This window comes from Bombina bombina, chromosome 2, assembly GCF_027579735.1.
Source record: "Bombina bombina isolate aBomBom1 chromosome 2, aBomBom1.pri, whole genome shotgun sequence".
NCBI classification, from domain to species: domain Eukaryota; kingdom Metazoa; phylum Chordata; class Amphibia; order Anura; family Bombinatoridae; genus Bombina; species Bombina bombina.
Window position 1 is genome coordinate 603,032,033 of NC_069500.1, and position 22,646 is coordinate 603,054,678.

Consider the following 22,646-nt stretch of genomic DNA (forward strand, 5'->3'; position numbering starts at 1 on the left):
CTTCGGGATGGCTTATGTGTTTCCACCCTTTCCGCTGCTTCCTCGATTGATTGCCAAAATCAAGCAGGAGAGAGCATCAGTGATTCTAATAGCGCCTGCATGGCCACGCAGGACTTGGTATGCAGATCTAGTGGACATGTCATCCTGTCCGCCTTGGTCTCTACCTCTAAGACAGGACCTTCTGATACAGGGTCCATTCAAACATCAAAATCTAACTTCTCTGAAGCTGACTGCTTGGAAATTGAACGTTTGATTTTATCAAAACGTGGTTTTTCTGAGTCGGTTATTGATACCCTGATACAGGCTAGGAAGCCTGTTACCAGAAAGATTTACCATAAAATATGGCGTAAATACCTATACTGGTGCGAATCCAAACATTACTCCTGGAGTAAGGTTAGGATCTCTAGGATATTGTCTTTTCTACAAGAAGGGTTAGAAAAGGGTTTATCAGCTAGTTCATTAAAGGGACAGATTTCAGCTCTGTCCATCTTGTTACACAGGCGTCTGTCAGAAAATCCAGACGTCCAGGCTTTTTGTCAGGCTTTAGCTAGGATCAAGCCTGTGTTTAAAGCTGTTGCTCCGCCATGGAGTTTAAACTTAGTTCTTAACGTTTTACAGGGTGTTCCGTTTGAACCCCTTCATTCCATTGATATAAAATTGTTATCTTGGAAAGTTCTGTTTTTAATGGCTATTTCCTCGGCTCGAAGAGTCTCTGAGTTATCAGCTTTACATTGTGATTCTCCTTATCTGATTTTTCACTCAGACAAGGTAGTTCTGCGTACTAAACCTGGGTTCTTACCTAAGGTAGTCACTAACAGGAATATCAATCAAGAGATTGTTGTTCCATCCTTGTGTCCAAATCCTTCTTCAAAGAAGGAACGTCTTCTACACAATCTGGATGTAGTTCGTGCCCTCAAGTTCTACTTGCAGGCAACTAAAGATTTTCGCCAAACTTCTTCCCTGTTTGTCGTTTATTCTGGACAGAGGAGAGGTCAAAAAGCTTCTGCTACCTCTCTCTCTTTTTGGCTTCGTAGCATAATACGTTTAGCCTATGAGACTGCTGGACAGCAGCCTCCTGAAAGAATTACAGCTCACTCCACTAGAGCTGTGGCTTCCACTTGGGCCTTTAAGAATGAGGCCTCTGTTGAACAGATTTGCAAGGCTGCAACTTGGTCTTCGCTTCATACTTTTTCCAAATTTTACAAATTTGACACTTTTGCTTCTTCGGAGGCTATTTTTGGGAGAAAGGTTCTTCAGGCAGTGGTTCCTTCTGTATAATGAGCCTGCCTATCCCTCCCGTCATCCGTGTACTTTTGCTTTGGTATTGGTATCCCAGAAGTAATGATGACCCGTGGACTGATCACACATAACAGAAGAAAACATAATTTATGCTTACCTGATAAATTCCTTTCTTCTGTTGTGTGATCAGTCCACGGCCCGCCCTGTTTTTAAGGCAGGTAAATATTTTTTAAATTATACTCCAGTCACCACTTCACCCTTGGTTACTCCTTTCTCGTTGATTCTTGGTCGAATGACTGGGACTGACGTAGAGGGGAGGAGCTATATACAGCTCTGCTGGGTGAATCCTCTTGCATTTCCTGTTGGGGAGGAGTTATATCCCAGAAGTAATGATGACCCGTGGACTGATCACACAACAGAAGAAAGGAATTTATCAGGTAAGCATAAATTATGTTTTTTCTTCTTTTTCCAGGTTTTTATAGAGAAGCAAAAGGGTGAAATTTTAGGCGTTGTGATTGTAGAATCTGGCTGGGGGTCCATTCTGCCTACAGTTATCATAGCTAACATGATGCATGGTGGCCCTGCAGAAAAATCCGGAAAGCTTAATATTGGGGATCAAATAATGTCTATCAATGGTACAAGCCTGGTTGGTTTACCATTGTCAACCTGTCAGAGCATCATAAAGGTAAGAGGCCTGGAATAATAATCATATTTTTTCATACTAAGGCTTAAATCGGCAAAGCCAGTTGATATTGCAAAATTATTGCTGTTTAGAATAGGACACCATTAAAGGGATATGAAATAGTACTTCTTTAGTAAAAAACAAATCTATTTAGTCAAAGTAAATATGAAAAGATACAGATTATGTAAAAATCAGCATTATCTGATTAGTAAACCAGCAAATTACATCAAGTTAGATATACCTTCATGTTGAAACCCAGACCCTCTTGTGGTGCCGTGGCAGGGCGTAACAGACACTGTACAAATTACGTGAAAAAAGAAAGAAAAGTTAAAATCATTTTAAAATTATAAATAATAAATATTGAAATGATTTCTATTAAATGTAACCCACTGCTTAGTGCTTTTTTATTATAACAATGAAGCAAACTGTTTAATATCCCTTTAAATATTCATCATTCCCATCTTTTTGATAAATAGCAATATTTCAATTAAAGGGACAGTAAACAAAAAGAATAATGTTACATAATTCTGCACTATGTGCAGAATCATGTAACATCTTAGCGACTGCTTGAAAAAACAAAAGCTTTCAGAGTTTTTAGCCCCCCCCCCAAAGTTATACTTACTTTGTTTTCTCTCCAGTTTCTTCTGATTAGGTCTTCTTTTCAAAATTGATTTGCAGTGGCGTTGTCTAATCACAGCGAGTCTGATTGAGCTATTGAACTAAGTGTAGCACATTCACGGTCTGGTCTGGTAGCGGGAGCACATTACTTTTAGTTCAGTAGCACGATCGGGCGCCTGCAAATCGCTTTTTAAAAGAACATCTGATCAGAAGAGCCTGGAGAGGAAACAAGGTAATTATAACTTTGGGGGGCTAAAAACTATGTGCAGAATTATGTAACATTATTTTTGTTATGCTAATATATGACATCATTAAAAAAATAAGGTAAACCAATGATGTGCTTTGTTTTTACAATTGAGTTACGAGCATTTTTGGAATTTTGTATTAGAAACTTTATTTTGCAGTTTTTTTAGTTTTCTGTAAAGAACATCTCTAAATAAATAAATTGAACATTAAATTGTGCTTTTTATAGCTAGATGCTGAAACACATTTTTTTTTTTTTGCAAAACCAAGCTTTATTGAAGACAAGTTGAGTTACACATTACATATTAAATTATTTACAGGCATAAAGGCTTTTACATATGAATAAAGTGCTGTAACTGGTTCCTCTAATGTGTCTACAGTTATTTATATAATATAGTGGTCATAGAGAGGATGTCGTCCAATATGCATTAAGATCTCAACCTTGTCCATTACTTCTTTCTTATTAAACATGACCATTGAGCTTGTTATTTCTATGTAAGATTACAGTTTCCTAAGAAATATTAACTGATAAACTGAATATTAACATTTTGAAAGATGCATCAGGCAGATTTTTATATATTGCTTAGGTTTCCAGCTTTTCAGGGTCACACTGCTGGAAATTTCTAGATACCTGATGTTTACTCATTGATATGAGCGTAGACAAAGTCTTAGAAAAGAAAAGTTTAGGTGGAAGGTAGTGCTAAGCAAGTATATGTTGAGGGGGAAAGAGAGGAAGGGGGAGGAGAAAAAAAAAAAAAAAAAAAAAGAAGTGGGAGGGAGGGGGGAGAGTGGTAGGGAGGAGGAGAGGGGTGGGGGAGGAGGGCCAGGGCACTGGGTGTTTGTCAGAGGGTTCTTTCCTCGAGAACCTACAGGGTCTATATGAAGTGGGTTAGAATTCTCTACCCTCCCAAATCAAAGTCATCATTTCGTGTGTTGCAAGTTTGTCAGTTTTTAGAAAGTGATAGCGTTCCAGTCTCAAGAGTTCCCCCACCCTGTCCTCCCACTCCCTCCCGCTGGGGATCTGTGTGCTTTTCCAGTGGGCTGGGATGAGCCCCTTAGCACTGCTCATCATCAAAAGGGAAGAGAAGGTATTTGTCCTCTCCAATTATCTTGGGGTAACCATGGGAGATCAAGTATGTTGGCTTTGGAGGAATTATGATCTTAAGTCGTTTACTCATCTCTCCCAGCACCTCCTCCCAGAACGGCTGAATACGCGGGCAGTCCCACCATATGTGTAGTATAGTTCCTTCGCCTCCACATCCCCTCCAGCATTCCCTCCCGGCTTGGGGGTAGATCCTGTGAAGCCTCGAAGGGGTGAGGTACCACCGGCTCAGCAGCTTATAGTGCATTTCCTGCAGTTGTGCCGAAACCGAGGCCCTTTTGGTTTTCATAAAGATTTTGTCCCAGTCTTTGGGAGATATTTCTATATTTAGTTCATTTTGCCATGCTGTAGTGTATGACGGGAGTTCCGATCCACCCCTCATCAGGAGCATCCTATATATGCTTGAGATCAAGTGAGTTGGGGTCTGTTGCGTTACGCACATTGATTCAAACTGAGTCCTGTGCCTGCTCAAGGCAGTGCGTTCCTTGTGCGTGGTATAATAATGCATGATCTGCGCATACCTGTACCATGATGAGAACATGTTTCCATCCCATTCCATGAGTTCTGAGTGCGGTTTGAGTTTCCCCTGATGCAAAATGTTAGAGATTGTTGTCTCTCCCAGAGTGTAGCTGCCTCTCCGGGTTAGTGGTTCAGTTTCTATACCTAGGTCCGGATTGTCATGGACTGGTATATTGGGCGATGTCCTGGAGGAAATAGAGGGTTCCCTTACCAGGATTTTGTCCCAGATCTTAAGGGTATCAGATATCAGTGGGTATGACGAGACCTCCAGGGGGCGTTTCCCCTCTGTGATCCAAGCCAGTGATCCAGTGTTTCGCCTACCAAGGATCTCACTGTCCACCTGTATCCATCTCTTGTTTGGGGAATTTCTGCACCACTCAACAATATGCTGAAGAAAGATTGATCTCTGATACTCCCTCAGCAATGGTACCCCGAGCCCACCCTTCTCCCTAGGGAGGTAGACGGTGCGCTTCCTGATCCTGGGTCTGATCTCATTCCATATGTATGATTCCATAGCAGTTTGGATATGGTTAAGATAACCAGTTGCCGCCAGGGAAGGGACTGTCTGCATTATGTACAGAACTCTTGGGAGGATGTTCATTTTAACCACCCCGATGCGACCAAGACACGAGATGGTTTTCTTTTTCCAGTTGTTGAGGTCTTTTATGACCTCTACACTGATATTTTTGTAGTTCAGTTCAATAATCTCTGTCAGATCCCGAGTAATCATGATACCCAGGTAAGTAATGTTATGATCAGCTACCTTTATTGGGCAGCTTGATTTACCGTCGGCAAAGGCGTCCGCAGGGACCGTGATATTTAGTATTTCTGACTTAGATGGGTTGAGGAGGAAATTCGAGACCCGTCCGTAGGACCCGAACTCCTCCAGAGCTGCCCTCAGTGATTCAACGGAGTCTGAGAGGGTGAGGAGTATGTCGTCAGCATACATTGATAATTTATGTTCCGTTTTTCCTACAACAAAACCCCTCACCTCCCGGTTGACTCTAATTCTGCTCGCCAGTACCTCAATAGAGAGGGCAAAGAGGAGGGGGGACAGAGGGCACCCCTGCCTTGTCCCATTCCTTATTAGAAAGGTATTTGAAAGAGTCCCATTTACTCTCACCCTGGCGTTTGGGGCTGAATATAAGGACATAGCCTTATTGATGAAGCCGGGACCAAATCCAAATTTTAACAAGGTATTCCGAATGAACTGCCAACTGACCCGGTCGAACGCCTTCTCAGCGTCGGTTGTGACCAGGGCCAGTGGCATATTGTTCAAATGGGCGTGGGTTATCAGTTGTAGTACTTTGAGGGTATTGTCTCTTGCCTCCCGATAGGGGATAAACCCCACTTGGTCGGTTGAGACAAGGTCCGGCAGGAATCTGTTTAGGCGAGTTGCCAAGATCTTTGCCAGTATTTTGACGTCTGCATTGAGCAGCGAGATCGGTCTATAGCTCTCAGGCTTATCTTGGGGCTTTCCTGGCTTGGGGATCACCGCTATGTGCGCCTCGAGCATGGAGTTCGGTAGGGTGGGGTACTCTGCGAGTGTGTTGAACAAGTTTGTTAGTTTTGGGACCAGAAGGTCTGCGTAGAGTTTATAATATTTGAGTCCGTAGCCATCTGGCCCTGGGGACTTACCCGTTGGTAGGTCTTTTATAGCTTTGTGGACTTCCTCGTAAGAAAACGGGAGGTCCAGAGACTCAGAGTCTGGTTTAGAAAGGGATGGGAGCTCAGTGTTTTCAAGATATGTCAGGACGCGTTCTTCGTCACTCTCAGCTGCTGGAGGTGCTTGTTCGTTCTGGCTAGGGGAGGGCAGGTTATATAAGGACTCATAATAGGTCCGGAAGCTTTCTGCTATTGAATTGCCGTCGGAACATACTATTCCCTGTGCGTTAGTCATATGATGCACATATGCTTTTGTTCTCTTTCTCGCAATTGCCCTGGCTAGAAGCTTGCCAGGTTTGTCGCCCTGCTCAAAGTAATACTGCTTGAGTATAAGAGCTTGTTTTTGATAGCCTTCCTGGGGGAATTGCAATAAAGTTTTCCTGGTGGAAAGCAGATGAGTCAATCGTGCTTCATCTTGGGGGTGGGCCTTATGGGCCTCTTCAGCCCTTTCGACCTGAGAGAGGAGACTATTGTATCGTTCTCTACTAAGTCTTTTGAGCTTCGCCTTGTGCTTAATCAACAGACCTCTGATGGTGCACTTGTGTGCTTCCCAGATGGTAGTGGCTTTTAGTTGCTCAGAGGCATTGATTTGGAAGAATTCAGTCAGGGCTTTTCGAATTTCTAATTGAAATATCGGGTCTGCCAGAAGCGTATCATCTAGCTTCCACACAAAGGGGGTGATCGGAACCGTGGGCCATTGTATTGAGCAACTCACCGGAGCATGATCCGACCAGGTGATCACAGAGATGTTGCTACTCCTAGTGATTATGAGTCCTGTGGAGTCAGTGAACAGGTAATCAATCCTAGAGTATTTCCGGTGCGGGTGGGAATAAAAGGTGTAATTTTTCAGCTGTGGTTGGTGTGTGCGCCAAATTTCATGTAGTGCTAGTTCTGCTAATATAGCGGTTATGCGCCTCCGTACTTTCTGAGAGGCGCTTGAGATGCCGTTCGAGGTGTCAAGCATGGGGTCTAGTGCCGCGTTTAGGTCCCCACCAAGGAGGAGGACGCCGGTCCGAAGTTCCATTATTTTACTAGAGACCTTCTGAAAGAAGAGATGCTGGGATGTGTTAGGGCAGTAGACATTGACCAGTGTTATGGGCCTACCATATAGAGTGCCAGTTAGGAGCAAACACCTACCCTCAGGGTCTCTGTGAATCTGTGTCATCTGGAAGGGTATACCTTCGCGAAAGAGGATTCCTACCCCATTCCTTTTGTGTGGGCTCGAGGCGAAGTATGCAGTCGGGTAATGTCGACTGAACCACTGAGGCTCATGTGCATTCGAGAAGTGGGTTTCTTGCAGGTAAACTATGTCTCCCCCCATTCTCTGTAAGTCCCTAAACACTATGGAACGCTTGTTGGGGCTGTTCAGTCCTTTCGCGTTTATGGAGATAAGCTCCAAAGGGTGGGCTTTACAGGGACGTTGCATCTTGTTGTGGGGTAGACCCAGGCCAATAGTAGGGAGAAAGGGGGAATTGTCAGAGGTAATACCCCGAGGAGGTGTGTGCAAGTGGGAGGGGAGCGAAGCAGGGTGCACAGCGAGAGGGGTGGGCGGGCACAGGGAGGGGAGCTGACAGGGAATGGGAAGAGAGGGGAGGAGGAGAGAGGAAAAAAAAAAAGGGGGGGGGGGGAAGGGAGAGATGAAGAAGGGTGAAGAGTGGCGAAGAGAGTGTGTGTAAAAGGGTTAGTTCAAGTACAGAAGAGGGTCCTTCTTAAGATGGGTATAGGGTGCTCTACTAAAAGTTCGCAACCTATGTAACAGTTCAAGGGTGAGAGGAGGACAAGGTGGGGGAACCAGGAGAAGAAGGGAGAGAGAAGAAGGAATAAAGAAAAAGAAAAAAAAAAAAAGGTTTTTGCAATAAACAACAATATAATCAAGTTTTATATTTTACAGTGCAATATCGGCTGAAACACATTTTTAATTACCCAGGCATACATATAAATCTATCCAGCTGAGAAATAAACGTGCCATTTTCCGCACCATTGCACAGTGTTGCACTGTTCTCAAACACTACTGGAACCAAAAGTATTTTTCCCCAGAAGGCTGCAGTTTTAAAGCAGTTAGTTAATGCATGACTTGCCTGCCATTACCAAGAAGCAAGCATCACTTGTATTGCTTGTTCCATATCTCCTTATGGGAGATGCCTTTAGAATTTGTTAATTGTCAATTAATCTTGATAATACAGTCTTTTTATTTGCACTCAAATAGATAAGGCAAGGAAATTCAACTTAAAGGGACAGTCTACAATATAATTTCTTTCATGTAATTAGCAAGAGTCCATGAGCTAGTGACGTATGGGATATACATTCCTACCAGGAGGGGCAAAGTTTCCCAAACCTTAAAATGCCTATAAATACACCCCTCACCACACCCACAATTCAGTTTTACAAACTTTGCCTCCGATGGAGGTGGTGAAGTAAGTTTGTGCTAGATTCTACGTTGATATGCGCTCCGCAGCAAGTTGGAGCCCGGTTTTCCTCTCAGCGTGCAGTGAATGTCAGAGGGTTGTGAGGAGAGTATTGCCTATTTGAATGCAGTGATCTCCTTCTACGGGGTCTATTTCATAGGTTCTCTGTTATCGGTCGTAGAGATTCATCTCTTACCTCCCTTTTCAGATCGACGATATACTCTTATATATACCATTACCTCTGCTGATTCTCGTTTCAGTACTGGTTTGGCTTTCTACAAACATGTAGATGAGTGTCCTGGGGTAAGTAAATCTTATTTTCTGTGACACTCTAAGCTATGGTTGGGCACTTTGTTTATAAAGTTCTAAATATATGTATTCAAACATTTATTTGCCTTGACTCAGAATGTTCAACATTCCTTATTTTTCAGACAGTCAGTTCATATTTGGGATAAATGCATTTGTTTCAATCATTTTTTCTTACCTTAAAAAATTTTGACTTTTTTCCTGTGGGCTGTTAGGCTCGCGGGGGCAGAAAATGCTTCATTTTATTGCGTCATTCTTGGCGCAAATTTTTTTTTCTGTTTCCGGCGTCATACGTGTCGCCGGAAGTTGCGTCATTTTTTGACGTTTTTTTGCGTCAAAAATGTCGGCGTTCCGGATGTGGCGTCATTTTTGGCGCCAAAAGCTTTTAGGCGCCAAATAATGTGGGCGTCTTTTTTGGCGCTAAAAAATATGGGCGTCATTTTTGTCTCCACATTATTTAAGTCTCATTATTTATTGCTTCTGGTTGCTAGAAGCTTGTTCACTGGCATTTTTTTCCCATTCCTGAAACTGTCATTTAAGGAATTTGATCAATTTTGCTTTATATGTTGTTTTTTTCTTTTACATATTGCAAGATGTTCCACGTTGCAACTGAGTCAGAAGATACTTCAGGAAAATCACTTCCCAGTGCTGGAGCTACCAAGCTAAGTGTATCTGCTATAAACTTTTGGTATCTGTTTCTCCAGCTGTTGTTTGTATTGCATGTCATGTCAAACTTATTAATGCAGATAAAATTTCCTTTAGTACTGTTACATTACCTGTTGCTGTTCCGTCAACATCTAATTTTCAGAGTGTTCCTGATAACATAAGAGATTTTTTTTTTTTTTTTAATCCATTAAGAAGGCTATGTCTGTTATTTCTCCTTCTAGTATACATAAAAGTCTTTTAAAACTTCTCTTTTTTCAGATGAATTTTTAAATGAACATCATCATTCTGATACTGATAATGGTTCTTCTGGTTCAGAGGTTTCTGTCTCAGAGGTTGATGCTGATAAATCTTTGTATTTGTTCAAGATGGAATTTATTCGTTCTTTACTTAAAGAAGTATTATTTGCATTAGAAATAGAGGATTCTGGTCCTCTTGATACTAAATGTAAACGTTTAAATAAGGTTTTTAAATCTCCTGTAGTTATTCCAGAAGTGTTTTATCTCCCTGATGCTATTTCTGAAGTAATTTCCAGGGAATGGAATAATTTGGGTAATTTATTTACTCCTTCTAGACGTTTAAGCAATTATATCCTGTGCCATCTGACAGATTAGAGTTTTTTGGGACAAAAATCCCTAAGGTTATGGGGCTGTCTCTACTCCTGCTAATGTACTACTATTCCTACGGCAGATAGTACTTCATTTAAGGATCCTTTAGATAGGAAAATTGAATCCTTTCTAAGAAAAGCTTACTTATGTTCAGGTAATCTTCTTAGACCTGCTATATTGTTAGCGGATGTTGCTGCAGCTTCAACTTTTTGGTTAGAAGCTTTAGCGCAACAAGTAACAGATTATAATTTTATAGCATTATTATTATTCTATAACATGCTAATAATTTTATTGGTGATACCATCTTTTGATATCATTAGAGTTGATGTCAGGTATATGTCTCTAGCTATTTTAGCTAGAAAAGCTTTATGGATTAAACTTGGAATGCTGATATGTCTTCTAAGTCAACTTTGCTTTCCCTTTCTTTCCAGGGTAAATAATCATTTTTCGTTCCTTTCCTCACAACAAGGAACAAAAGCCTGATCCTTCATCCTCAGGAGCGGTATCAGTTTGGAAACTATTTCCAGTTTGGAATATATCCAAGCCTTATAGAAACCTATAGCCAGCTCCTAAGTACCTATGAAGGTGCGGCCCTTATTCCAGCTCAGCTGGTATGGGGCAGATTACGTTTTCTTCAATTTGGATCCATTCCGTTCTCAATCTCTGGTTTCAGAACATTGTTTCAGAAAGGTACAGAATTGGCTTCAAGTTAAGGCCTCCTGCTAAGAGATTTTTTTCTTTCCCGTGTCCCAGTTAACACAGCAAAGGCTCAGCATTTCTGAAATGTGTTTCAGATCTAGAGTTGGCTGGAGTATTTATGCCAGTTCCAGTTCTGGAACAGGGGCTGGGGTTTTATTTTATCTCTTCATTGTACCAAAGAAGGTCAATTCCTTCAGACCAGTTCCGGATCTATCATTATTGAATCGTTATGTTAGGATACCAACATTCAAGATGGTTACTGTAGGACTATCCTGCCTTTTGTTTAGCAAGGGCATTATATGTCTACAATAGATTTACAGGATGTGTATCTGCATATTCCGATTCATCCAGATCACTTTTAGTGTCTGAGATTCTCTTTTTAGACAAGCATTACCAGTTTTGTGGCTCTACCGTTTGGCCTAGCCTCAGTTCCAAGAATTTTTTTCAAAGGTTCTCGGTGCCCTTCTTTCTGTAATCAGAGAACAGGGTTTTGGTATTTCCTTATTTGGACGATATACTTGCTCAGTCTTCTCATTTTCGAAGAATCTCATACAAATCGACTTGTGTTGTTTCTTCAAGTTCATGGTTGGAGGATCAATTTACCGATCAGTTCATTGATTCCTCAGACAAGGGTAACCTTTTTAGGTTTCTAGATAGATTTAGTGTCTATGACTCTGTTCTTGTCAGACAAGAGAAGTTTAACATTGATATCAGCTTGTCAAAACCTTCTGTCACAATCATTCCCTTTGGTAGCCTTATGCATGGAAATGTTGGGTCTTAAGACTGCCGCATCAGATGCGATCTCCTTTGCTCGTTTTCACATGCGACCTCTTCAGCTCTGTATGCTGAACCAATGGTACAGGGATTACTCAAAGATATCTCAATTAATATCTTTAAACTGATTTTACGACACTCTCTGACATGGTGGACAGATCACCATCGTTTAGTTCAGGGGGCTTCTTTGTTCTTCCGACCTGGACTATAATCTCAACAGATGCAAGTCTTACAGGTTGGGGAGCTGTGTGGGGGTATCTGATGGCACAAGGGGTTTGGGAATCTCAGGAGGTGAGATTTCCCATCAATATTTTGGAACTCCGTGCAATTTTCAGAGCTATTCAGTCTTGGCCTCTTCTGAAGAGAGAGTTGTTCATTTGTTTTCAGATAGACAATGTCACAACTGTGGCATACATCAATCATCAAGGAGGGACTCACAGTCCTCTGGCTATGAAAGAAGTATCTCGAATTTTGGTTTGGGCGGAATCCAGCTCCTGTCTAATCTCTGCGGTTCATATCCCAGGTATGGACAATTGGAAAGCGGATTATCTCAGTCGCCAAACATTGCATCCGGGCGAATGGTCTCTTCACCCAGAGGTATTTCTTCAGATTGTTCAAATGTGGGAACTTCCAGAAATAGATCTGATGGCTTCTCATCTAAACAAGAAGCTTCCCAGGTATCTGTCCAGATCCCGGGATCCTCAGGCGGAGGCAGTGGATGCATTATCACTTCCTTGGAAGTATCATACTGCCTATATCTTTCCGCCTCTAGTTCTTCTTCCAAGAGTAATCTCCAAGATTCTGAAGGAATGCTCGTTTGTTCTGCTGGTAGCTCCGGCATGGCCTCACAGGTTTTGGTATGCGGATCTTGTCCGGATGGCCTCTTGCCAACCGTGGACTCTTCCGTTAAGACCAGACCTTCTGTCTCAAGGTCCTTTTTTCCATCAGGATCTGAAATCCTTAAATTTAAAGGTATGGAGATTGAACGCTTGATTCTTGGTCAAAGAGGTTTCTCTGACTCTGTGATTAATACTATGTTACAGGCTCGTAAATCTGTATCCAGAGAGATATATTATAGAGTCTGGAAGACTTATATTTCTTGGTGTCTTTCTCATCATTTTTCTTGGCATTCTTTTTAGAATACCGAGAATATTACAGTTTTTTCAGGATGGTTTAGATAAGGGTTTGTCCGCAAGTTCCTTGAAAGGACAAATCTCTGCTCTTTCTGTTCTTTTTCACAGAAAGATTGCTATTCTTCCTGATATTCATTGTTTTGTACAAGCTTTGGTTCGTATAAAGCCTGTCATTAAGTCAATTTCTCCTCCTTGGAGTTTGAATTTGGTTCTGGGGGCTCTTCAAGCTCCTCCATTTGAACCTATGCATTCATTGGACATTAAATTACTTTCTTGGAAAGTTTTGTTCCTTTTGGCCATCTCTTCTGCCAGAAGAGTTTCTGAATTATCTGCTCTTTCTTGTGAGTCTCCTTTTCTGATTTTTCATCAGGATAAGGCGGTGTTGCGAACTTCTTTTGAATTTTTACCTAAGTTGTGAATTCCAAAAACATTAGTAGAGACATTGTGGTTCCTTCATTATGTCCTAATCCTAAGAATTCTAAGGAGAAATCGTTGCATTCTTTGGATGTTGTTAGAGCTTTGAAATATTATGTTGATGCTACTAAGTCTTTCCGAAAGACTTCTAGTTTATTTGTTATCTTTTCCGGTTCTAGAAAGGCCAGAAAACTTCTGCCATTTCTTTGGCATCTTGGTTGAAATCTTTAATTCATCTTGCCTATGTTGAGTCGGGTAAAACTCTGCCTCAGAGGATTACAGCTCATTCTACTAGGTCAGTTTCTACTTCCTGGGCATTTAGGAATGAAGCTTTGGTTGATCAGATTTGCAAAGCGGCAACTTGGTCCTCTTTGCATACTTTTACCAAATTCTACCATTTTGATGTATCTTCTTCTTCTGAAGCAGTTTTTGGTAGAAAAGTACTTCAGGCAGCGGTTTCAGTTTGAATCTTCTGCTTATGTTTTTCATTAAACTTTATTTTGGGTGTGGATTATTTTCAGCAGGAATTGGCTGTCTTTATTTTATCCCTCCCTCTCTAGTGACTCTTGTGTGGAAAGATCCACATCTTGGGTAGTCATTATCCCATACGTCACTAGCTCATGGACTCTTGCTAATTACATGAAAGAAAACATAATTTATGTAAGAACTTACCTGATAAATTCATTTCTTTCATATTAGCAAGAGTCCATGAGGCCCGCCCTTTTTTTGTGGTGGTTATGATTTTTTTGTATAAAGCACAATTATTCCAATTCCTTATTTTATATGCTTTCGCACTTTTTTCTTATCACCCCACTTCTTGGCTATTCGTTAAACTGAATTGTGGGTGTGGTGAGGGGTGTATTTATAGGCATTTTAAGGTTTGGGAAACTTTGCCCCTCCTGGTAGGAATGTATATCCCATACGTCACTAGCTCATGGACTCTTGCTAATATGAAAGAAATGAATTTATCAGGTAAGTTCTTACATAAATTATGTTTTTTATTTTTTTAAAAGAAAGATAATCCCTTTATTACCCATTCCCCAGTTTTGTATAACCAACACATTTATATTAATATACTTTTTACCTCTGATTACCTTGTATCTAAACATCTTCTGTCAGCCCCCTGCTCAAATTACTTTTGAATGTATTTCTTCTGTTAAGTGTGATCAGTCCACGGGTCATCATTACTTCTGGGATATTACTCCTCCCCAACAGGAAGTGCAAGAGGATTCACCCAGCAGAGCTGCATATAGCTCCTCCCCTCTACGTCACTCCCAGTCATTCTCTTGCACCCAACGACTAGATAGGATGTGTGAGAGGACTATGGTGATTATACTTAGTTTTATATCTTCAATCAAGAGTTTGTTATTTTAAAATAGCACCAGAGTGTGTTATTACCTCTCTGGCAGAGTTTGAAGAAGAATCTACCAGAGTTTTGCTATGATTTTAGCCGGAGTAGTTAAGATCATATTGCTGTTTCTCGGCCATCTGAGGAGAGGTAAACTTCAGATCAGGGGACAGCGGGCAGATGAATCTGCATAGAGGTATGTAGCAGCTTTTATTTTCTGACAATGGAATTGATGAGAAAATCCTGCCATACCGATATAATGTCATGTATGTATACTTTACACTTCAGTATTCTGGGGAATGGTACTTCACTAGAATTACACTGTAAGAAGTACATAAAGCTGTTTAATAACTAGAAATTATGTTTAACGTTTTTGCTGGAATGTAAAATCGTTTTCATTTGCTGAGGTACTGAGTGAATAAATGTTTGGGCACTATTTTTCCACTTGGCAGTTGCTTAATCTTTTTTCTGACAGTTTCTGTTCTCTCTCACTGCTGTGTGTGAGGGGGAGGGGCCGTTTTTTTGGCGCTTTTGCTACGCATCAGAAATTTCAGTCAGCAGCTCATTGTATTTCCTGCATGATCCGGTTCATCTCTACAGAACTCAGGGGTCTTCAAAACTTATTTTGAGGGAGGTAATTTCTCTCAGCAGAGCTGTGAGAATTATAGTTAACTGAGATAAAAAACGTTTATTCTGTAATTTTTTTTTTTCCTGCTTTCAGAATTAGTTATCTTTGCTAATGGGATTAAACCTTTGCTAAAGTTGTGTTGTTTACAAGGATTGAGCTATAACTGTTTCAATTTATTAATTTTCAACTGTCATAGATCTTCTGTGCTTCTTAAAGGCACAGTACGTTTTTAATAATATTCTAATTGAATTGTATTCCAAGTTGCAAGTTTATTTGCTAGTGTGTTAAACATGTCTGATTCAGAGGAAGATACCTGTGTCATTTGTTGCAATGCCAAAGTGGAGCCCAATAGAAATTTATGTACTAACTGTATTGATGCTACTTTAAATAAAAGTCAATCTGTACAAATTGAACAAATTTCACCAAACAACGAGGGGAGAGTTATGCCGACTAACTCGCCTCACGTGTCAGTACCTGCATCTCCCGCTCGGGAGGTGCGTGATATTGTAGCGCCGAGTACATCTGGGCGGCCATTACAAATCACATTACAAGATATGGCTACTGTTATGACTGAAGTTTTGGCTAAATTACCAGAACTAAGAGGTAAGCGTGATCACTCTGGGGTGAGAACAGAGTGCGCTGATAATATTAGGGCCATGTCAGACAATGCATCACAGGTGGCAGAACATGAGGACGGAGAACTTCATTCTGTGGGTGACGGTTCTGATCCAAACAGACTGGATTCAGATATTTCAAATTTTAAATTTAAGCTGGAAAACCTCCGTGTATTACTAGGGGAGGTGTTAGCGGCTCTGAATGATTGTAACACAGTTGCAATACCAGAGAAAATGTGTAGGTTGGATAAATATTTTGCGGTACCGGCGAGTACTGAGGTTTTTCCTATACCTAAGAGACTTACTGAAATTGTTACTAAGGAGTGGGATAGACCCGGTGTGCCGTTCTCACCCCCTCCGATATTTAGAAAAATGTTTCCAATAGACGCCACCACACGGGACTTATGGCAAACGGTTCCTAAGGTGGAGGGAGCAGTTTCTACTTTAGCTAAGCGTACCACTATCCCGGTGGAGGATAGCTGTGCTTTTTCAGATCCAATGGATAAAAAATTAGAGGGTTACCTTAAGAAAATGTTTGTTCAACAAGGTTTTATATTGCAACCCCTTGCATGCATTGCGCCGATCACGGCTGCAGCGGCATTCTGGATTGAGTCTCTGGAAGAGAACATTAGTTCAGCTACTCTGGACGACATTACGGACAGGCTTAGAGTCCTTAAACTAGCTAATTCATTCATTTCGGAGGCCGTAGTACATTTAACTAAACTTACGGCGAAGAATTCAGGATTCGCCATTCAGGCACGCAGGGCGCTGTGGCTAAAATCCTGGTCAGCTGATGTTACTTCTAAGTCTAAATTGCTTAATATACCTTTCAAAGGGCAGACCTTATTCGGGCCCGGGTTGAAAGAGATTATCGCTGACATTACAGGAGGTAAAGGCCATGCCCTGCCTCAGGACAAAGCCAAAGTTAAGGCTAGACAGTCTAATTTTCGTTCCTTTCGGAATTTCAAAGCAGGAGCAGCATCAACTTCCTCTGCACCAAAACAGGAAGGAGCTGTTGCTCGCTACAGACAAGGCTGGAAACCTAACCAGTCCTGGAACAAGGGCAAGCAGGCCAGGAAACCGGCTGCTGCCCCTAAAACAGCATGAATTGAGGGCCCCCGATCCGGGATCGGATCTAGTGGGGGGCAGACTTTCTCTCTTCGCCCAGGCTTGGGCAAGAGATGTCCAGGATCCCTGGGCACTAGAGATAATATCTCAGGGATACCTTCTGGACTTCAAATACTCTCCTCCAAGAGAGAGATTTCATCTGTCAAGGTTGTCAACAATCCAGACAAAGAAAGAGGCGTTTCTACGCTGCGTACAAGAGCTCTTGTTAATGGGAGTAATCCATCCAGTTCCACGGTCGGAACAGGGACGGGGGTTTTACTCAAATCTGTTTGTGGTTCCCAAAAAAGAGGGAACTTTCAGACCAATCCTGGACTTAAAGATCCTAAACAAATTCCTAAGAGTTCCATCGTTCAAGATGGAGACTATTCGGACAATTTTACCTATGATCCAAGAGGGTCAGTACATGACCACTGTAGATTTAAAAGATGCTTACCTTCACATACCGATTCACAAAGATCATTACCGGTACCTAAGGTTTGCCTTCCTAGACAGGCATTACCAGTTTGTGGCTCTTCCATTCGGATTGGCTACAGCTCCAAGAATCTTCACAAAGGTTCTGGGTGCTCTTCTGGCGGTACTAAGACCGTGGGGAATCTCGGTAGCTCCATACCTAGACGACATTCTGATACAAGCTTCAAGCTTTCAAACTGCCAAGTTTCATACAGAGTTAGTACTGGCATTTCTAAGGTCACATGGATGGAAGGTGAACGAAAAGAAAAGTTCACTCGTTCCACTCACAAGAGTTCCCTTCCTGGGGACTCTTATAGATTCTGTAGAAATGAAGATTTACCTGACAGAGGACAGGCTAACAAGACTTCAAAGTGCTTGCCGCACCCTTCATTCCATTCAACACCCGTCAGTGGCTCAATGCATGGAGGTAATCGGCTTAATGGTAGCGGCAATGGACATAGTACCCTTTGCACGCTTACACCTCAGACCACTGCAACTGTGCATGCTAAGTCAGTGGAATGGGGATTACTCAGACTTATCCCCTTCTCTGAATCTGGATCAAGAGACCAGAAATTCTCTTCTATGGTGGCTTTCTCGGCCACATCTGTCCAGGGGGATGCCATTCAGCAGACCAGACTGGACAATTGTAACAACAGACGCCAGCCTTCTAGGTTGGGGTGCCGTCTGGAATTCTCTGAAGGCTCAGGGACAATGGAGTCAGGAGGAGAGTCTCCTGCCAATAAACATTCTGGAATTGAGAGCAGTTCTCAATGCACTCCTGGCTTGGCCCCAGTTGACAACTCGGGGGTTCATCAGGTTTCAGTCGGACAACATCACGACCGTAGCTTACATCAACCATCAGGGAGGGACAAGAAGCTCCCTAGCTATGATGGAAGTATCAAAGATAATTCGCTGGGCAGAGTCTCACTCTTGCCACCTGTCAGCAATCCACATCCCGGGAGTGGAGAACTGGGAAGCGGATTTCTTAAGTCGTCAGACTTTTCATCCGGGGGAGTGGGAACTTCATCCGGAGGTCTTTGCCCAAATACTTCGACGTTGGGGCAAACCAGAGATAGATCTCATGGCGTCTCGACAGAACGCCAAGCTTCCTCGTTACGGGTCCAGATCCAGGGATCCAGGAGCAGTCCTGATAGATGCCCTGACAGCACCTTGGGACTTCAGGATGGCTTACGTGTTTCCACCCTTCCCGATGCTTCCTCGATTGATTGCCAGAATCAAACAGGAGAGAGCATCAGTGATTCTAATAGCACCTGCATGGCCACGCAGGACTTGGTATGCAGACCTGGTGGACATGTCATCCTGTCCACCTTGGTCTCTACCTCTGAAACAGGACCTTCTGATTCAGGGTCCTTTCAAACATCAAAATCTAACTTCTCTGAAGCTGACTGCTTGGAAATTGAACGCTTGATTTTATCAAGACGTGGGTTTTCTGAGTCAGTTATTGATACCTTAATACAGGCTAGGAAACCTGTTACCAGAAAGATTTACCATAAGATATGGCGTAAATACCTATATTGGTGTGAATCCAAAGGTTACTCTTGGAGTAAGGTTAGGATTCCTAGGATATTGTCTTTTCTACAAGAAGGTTTAGAAAAGGGTTTATCGGCTAGTTCATTAAAGGGACAGATCTCAGCTCTGTCCATTCTGTTACACAAACGTCTGTCAGAAGTTCCTGACGTCCAGGCTTTTTGTCAGGCTTTGGCCAGGATTAAGCCTGTGTTTAAAACTGTTGCTCCACCATGGAGTTTAAACCTTGTTCTTAAAGTTTTACAGGGCGTTCCGTTTGAACCCCTTCATTCCATTGATATAAAGTTGTTATCTTGGAAAGTTCTATTTTTAATGGCTATTTCCTCGGCTCGAAGAGTCTCTGAATTATCAGCCTTACATTATGATTCTCCTTATTTGATTTTTCATTCGGATAAGGTAGTTCTGCGTACTAAACCTGGGTTCTTACCTAAGGTAGTTACTAACAGGAATATCAATCAAGAGATTGTTGTTCCTTCTTTGTGCCCAAATCCTTCTTCGAAGAAGGAACGTCTACTGCACAACCTGGATGTAGTCCGTGCTCTAAAATTTTACTTACAGGCAACTAAGGAATTTCGACAAACGTCTTCTCTGTTTGTCGTTTACTCTGGTCAGAGGAGAGGTCAAAAAGCTTCTGCTACCTCTCTTTCTTTTTGGCTTCGTAGCATAATTCGTTTAGCTTATGAGACTGCTGGACAGCAGCCTCCTGAAAGAATTACAGCTCATTCTACTAGAGCTGTGGCTTCCACTTGGGCCTTCAAGAATGAGGCCTCTGTTGAACAGATTTGCAAGGCTGCAGCTTGGTCTTCGCTTCATACTTTTTCCAAATTTTACAAATTTGACACTTTTGCTTCATCGGAGGCTATTTTTGGGAGAAAGGTTCTTCAGGCAGTGGTTCCTTCTGTATAAAGAGCCTGCCTATCCCTCCCGTCATCCGTGTACTTTTGCTTTGGTATTGGTATCCCAGAAGTAATGATGACCCGTGGACTGATCACACTTAACAGAAGAAAACATAATTTATGCTTACCTGATAAATTCCTTTCTTCTGTAGTGTGATCAGTCCACGGCCCGCCCTGTTTTTAAGGCAGGTAAATATTTTTTAATTTATACTCCAGTCACCACTTCACCCTTGGTTTCTCCTTTCTCGTTGGTCCTTGGTCGAATGACTGGGAGTGACGTAGAGGGGAGGAGCTATATGCAGCTCTGCTGGGTGAATCCTCTTGCACTTCCTGTTGGGGAGGAGTAATATCCCAGAAGTAATGATGACCCGTGGACTGATCACACTACAGAAGAAAGGAATTTATCAGGTAAGCATAAATTATGTTTTTCTATTGACTTGCATTTAGTATTGTGTTGTGCTAAATATTAAATAACTCCTCGGGCGTTAACACAATGTTATCTATATATTCCACATGAACTAGAAGTCTCCTGTTGTGAAAAGCAAATACAAAAGCTTGTGATAAGAGGCTGTCTATAGTGGATTAGAAACAAGCAGAAATTTAGAGGTTTAAATGTTATAAAGTATATTAATATAACAATGTTGGTTGTGCAAAGCTGGGGAATGGGTAGTAAAGGCATTATCTATCTTTTAAAACAATAGCAATTTTAGTGTTGACTGTCCCTTTAAAGGGACAGTATACACCAATTTTCATTTAACTGCATGTAATACACTACTATAAAGAAGAATATGCACAGATACTGATCTAAAAATTCAGTATAAAACCTTTAAAAACCTACTTATAAGCTCCCAATTAAGCTCGGTTGATGAGGTTAGGCTGGGACACCCACTAAAATGGGCTCAAAGCAGACCCCTCCCTGTATATGAAAAGAACCATTATGCAAACAGTGGCAAGTAGGAGTCTGTAGACATCAGTATACATCTAAAACTTAACTTTGGGGCTTAGTTAGGAGTCTGAAAATCAGCACAATTTTATTTAAAAAATAAGCAAAACTACATACACATTGTTAAAAAATATCCCCAGTTGGGCTATACAAATGGATAATCTACAAAACATTTATGCAAAGAAAAAGCTAGTGTACAATGTCATATGGTACAGTAAATTCAATTTTAGTGCATATTTAGTTAAAATTATCAGCATAATTTGTACCCCTAATGCTTATTGGAGTCCTGATGTTTTCTATAGGTGATCTGTCATATGTACACCACTTTGTGTCCAAGTTAGGGGAACTGATTAATAGATAGTGGTTGTGTATATTTTTTGTGAAAAACCATAAAAATCTTGCATGCAACATTAAAAATAATATATATACTATAGCTGTTCAATGTTTATTGTTATTAGTTTACTTTGTTACAAAAAAAAAATGGAAAAATTGTTAAGTTAAAAGGCCCTCAATGTTGGGTACTTTATTTGAACATTTTTCAGAAGAGCCCTACAATCAGCACTCTATTGAACTCCTTATGGACTCACTTATTTGAGTTATGTATGGACTCTACACCTCACATGGGGACTATGCCTTTACTCTTTTTCTTGTAATTGATAATCAAATTTTTTTGACACATATATGTTTTAATAAAAAATAAACAATTTTTCTTTAAAAAAAAAAAAAAATATATATATATATATATATATATATATATATATATATAGGTCTAAGTGTTTTCATTCTGTGACCAGATTAATAGTTATTGATCCATTGTGCAAGAATGTTTAGAAATGTGTTTTTGTTTAAAGAGATAGTTTCATAAAGTCTTGTCTTAAAGGGAGTGAACAAACCCTGCCCATATCTACCCAGAAACAACAGTGTCCTGCCTGTAACTCCATCCTCCCAAATGCTGCCCTACCCACAAATTACTGGTGTGCTATTGCCCATAAGCTCTTAACTTCCCACATCCCAGAATTCATCTTGTTGGGAGGTATGCTTAATAATTTCTGGGGAATCCTGAAACTTAAAGGTATACTAAACTCAATTTTCTTTCCATAAGGCAGGGAGAGTCCACAACTTCATTCCTTACTGTTGGGAAAAACAACACCTGGCCACCAGGAGGAGGCAGAGACACCCCAGCCAAAGGCTTAAATATCCCTCCCACTTCCCCCAGTCATTCTTTGCCTTTCGTCACTAGAGGAAGGATGACAGAGAAGTGTCAGAAGATTCGGATAGTTCCTTAAATGGGTATGTTCCCTTCAAGAAAGGACTGGAGTTTTAAGTAATCATATAAACCTCTCAGTGAGAGTATTGATTAACATTAGAGTCTGGAGATGCAGGGAAAGTTTTTCTGTGAAGCAATCCAGACTGTCTATCTAACAGCTCCCGGGCGATCAGCGTTAACGAGGTACACTGCTTGCTTTTTTACACTCAGGTCCCTGTCAGAACACTGCGGCACGACTAGAGCTGCAACAACTAATCGTCATAATCGATAATAATCGATTATGAAAATAGTTGTCAACGAATTTCATAATCGATTAATCGATTAGTTGGTTTGCAATTAGTTGGTCTGCGCACAACACCAGCTGCTTCACTCCAATGAACTCCTGCATATGATATTGTGTTTTATGGTTATGTCCTTAGCCTAAAGGGCATCTACAGACGTCTACTTTTCACTTTTTCAGGACAGTATAAGTTTACAACTACCCCTAGCTTATGTGCAACCCAGATATAATAGTTATTATTTGGATTGTTTATATTAAATCAGGTGATTTGTTACTATGCTTTGCATGATATAGTGCTGAGCTTGTTATTTACACCTAGCCCCTAGATTGATGGGAGTTATTTAAATTGATGTGCACTATTATCTGTTTGCACAATTATTAGCGTATTGCTTGCTATTGCTGATTATATGTACTGTATAAATAAATGTGTAAGGCTTTGTCCTGTTATTGATATACAGTCCTTAGCGCTTTTGA

The 22,646-nt window shown here is 41.2% G+C and overlaps 1 protein-coding gene across 3 annotated transcripts in view; it reads left to right on the forward strand.

Moving 5' to 3' along the window:
* Positions 1–22,646, forward strand: part of APBA1 (amyloid beta precursor protein binding family A member 1) — a 458,099-nt gene that overhangs the window by 411,888 nt on the left and 23,565 nt on the right. For all 3 annotated transcript variants that reach the window (XR_008400662.1, XM_053702520.1, XM_053702519.1), the window contains exon 11: positions 1,712–1,924. Coding sequence is in view for 2 of the 3 variants with exons in the window: in XM_053702520.1 (XP_053558495.1) it covers positions 1,712–1,924 (213 nt within the window). In the remaining variant the exon portion in view is untranslated. The remainder of the gene's footprint in view (positions 1–1,711; positions 1,925–22,646) is intronic.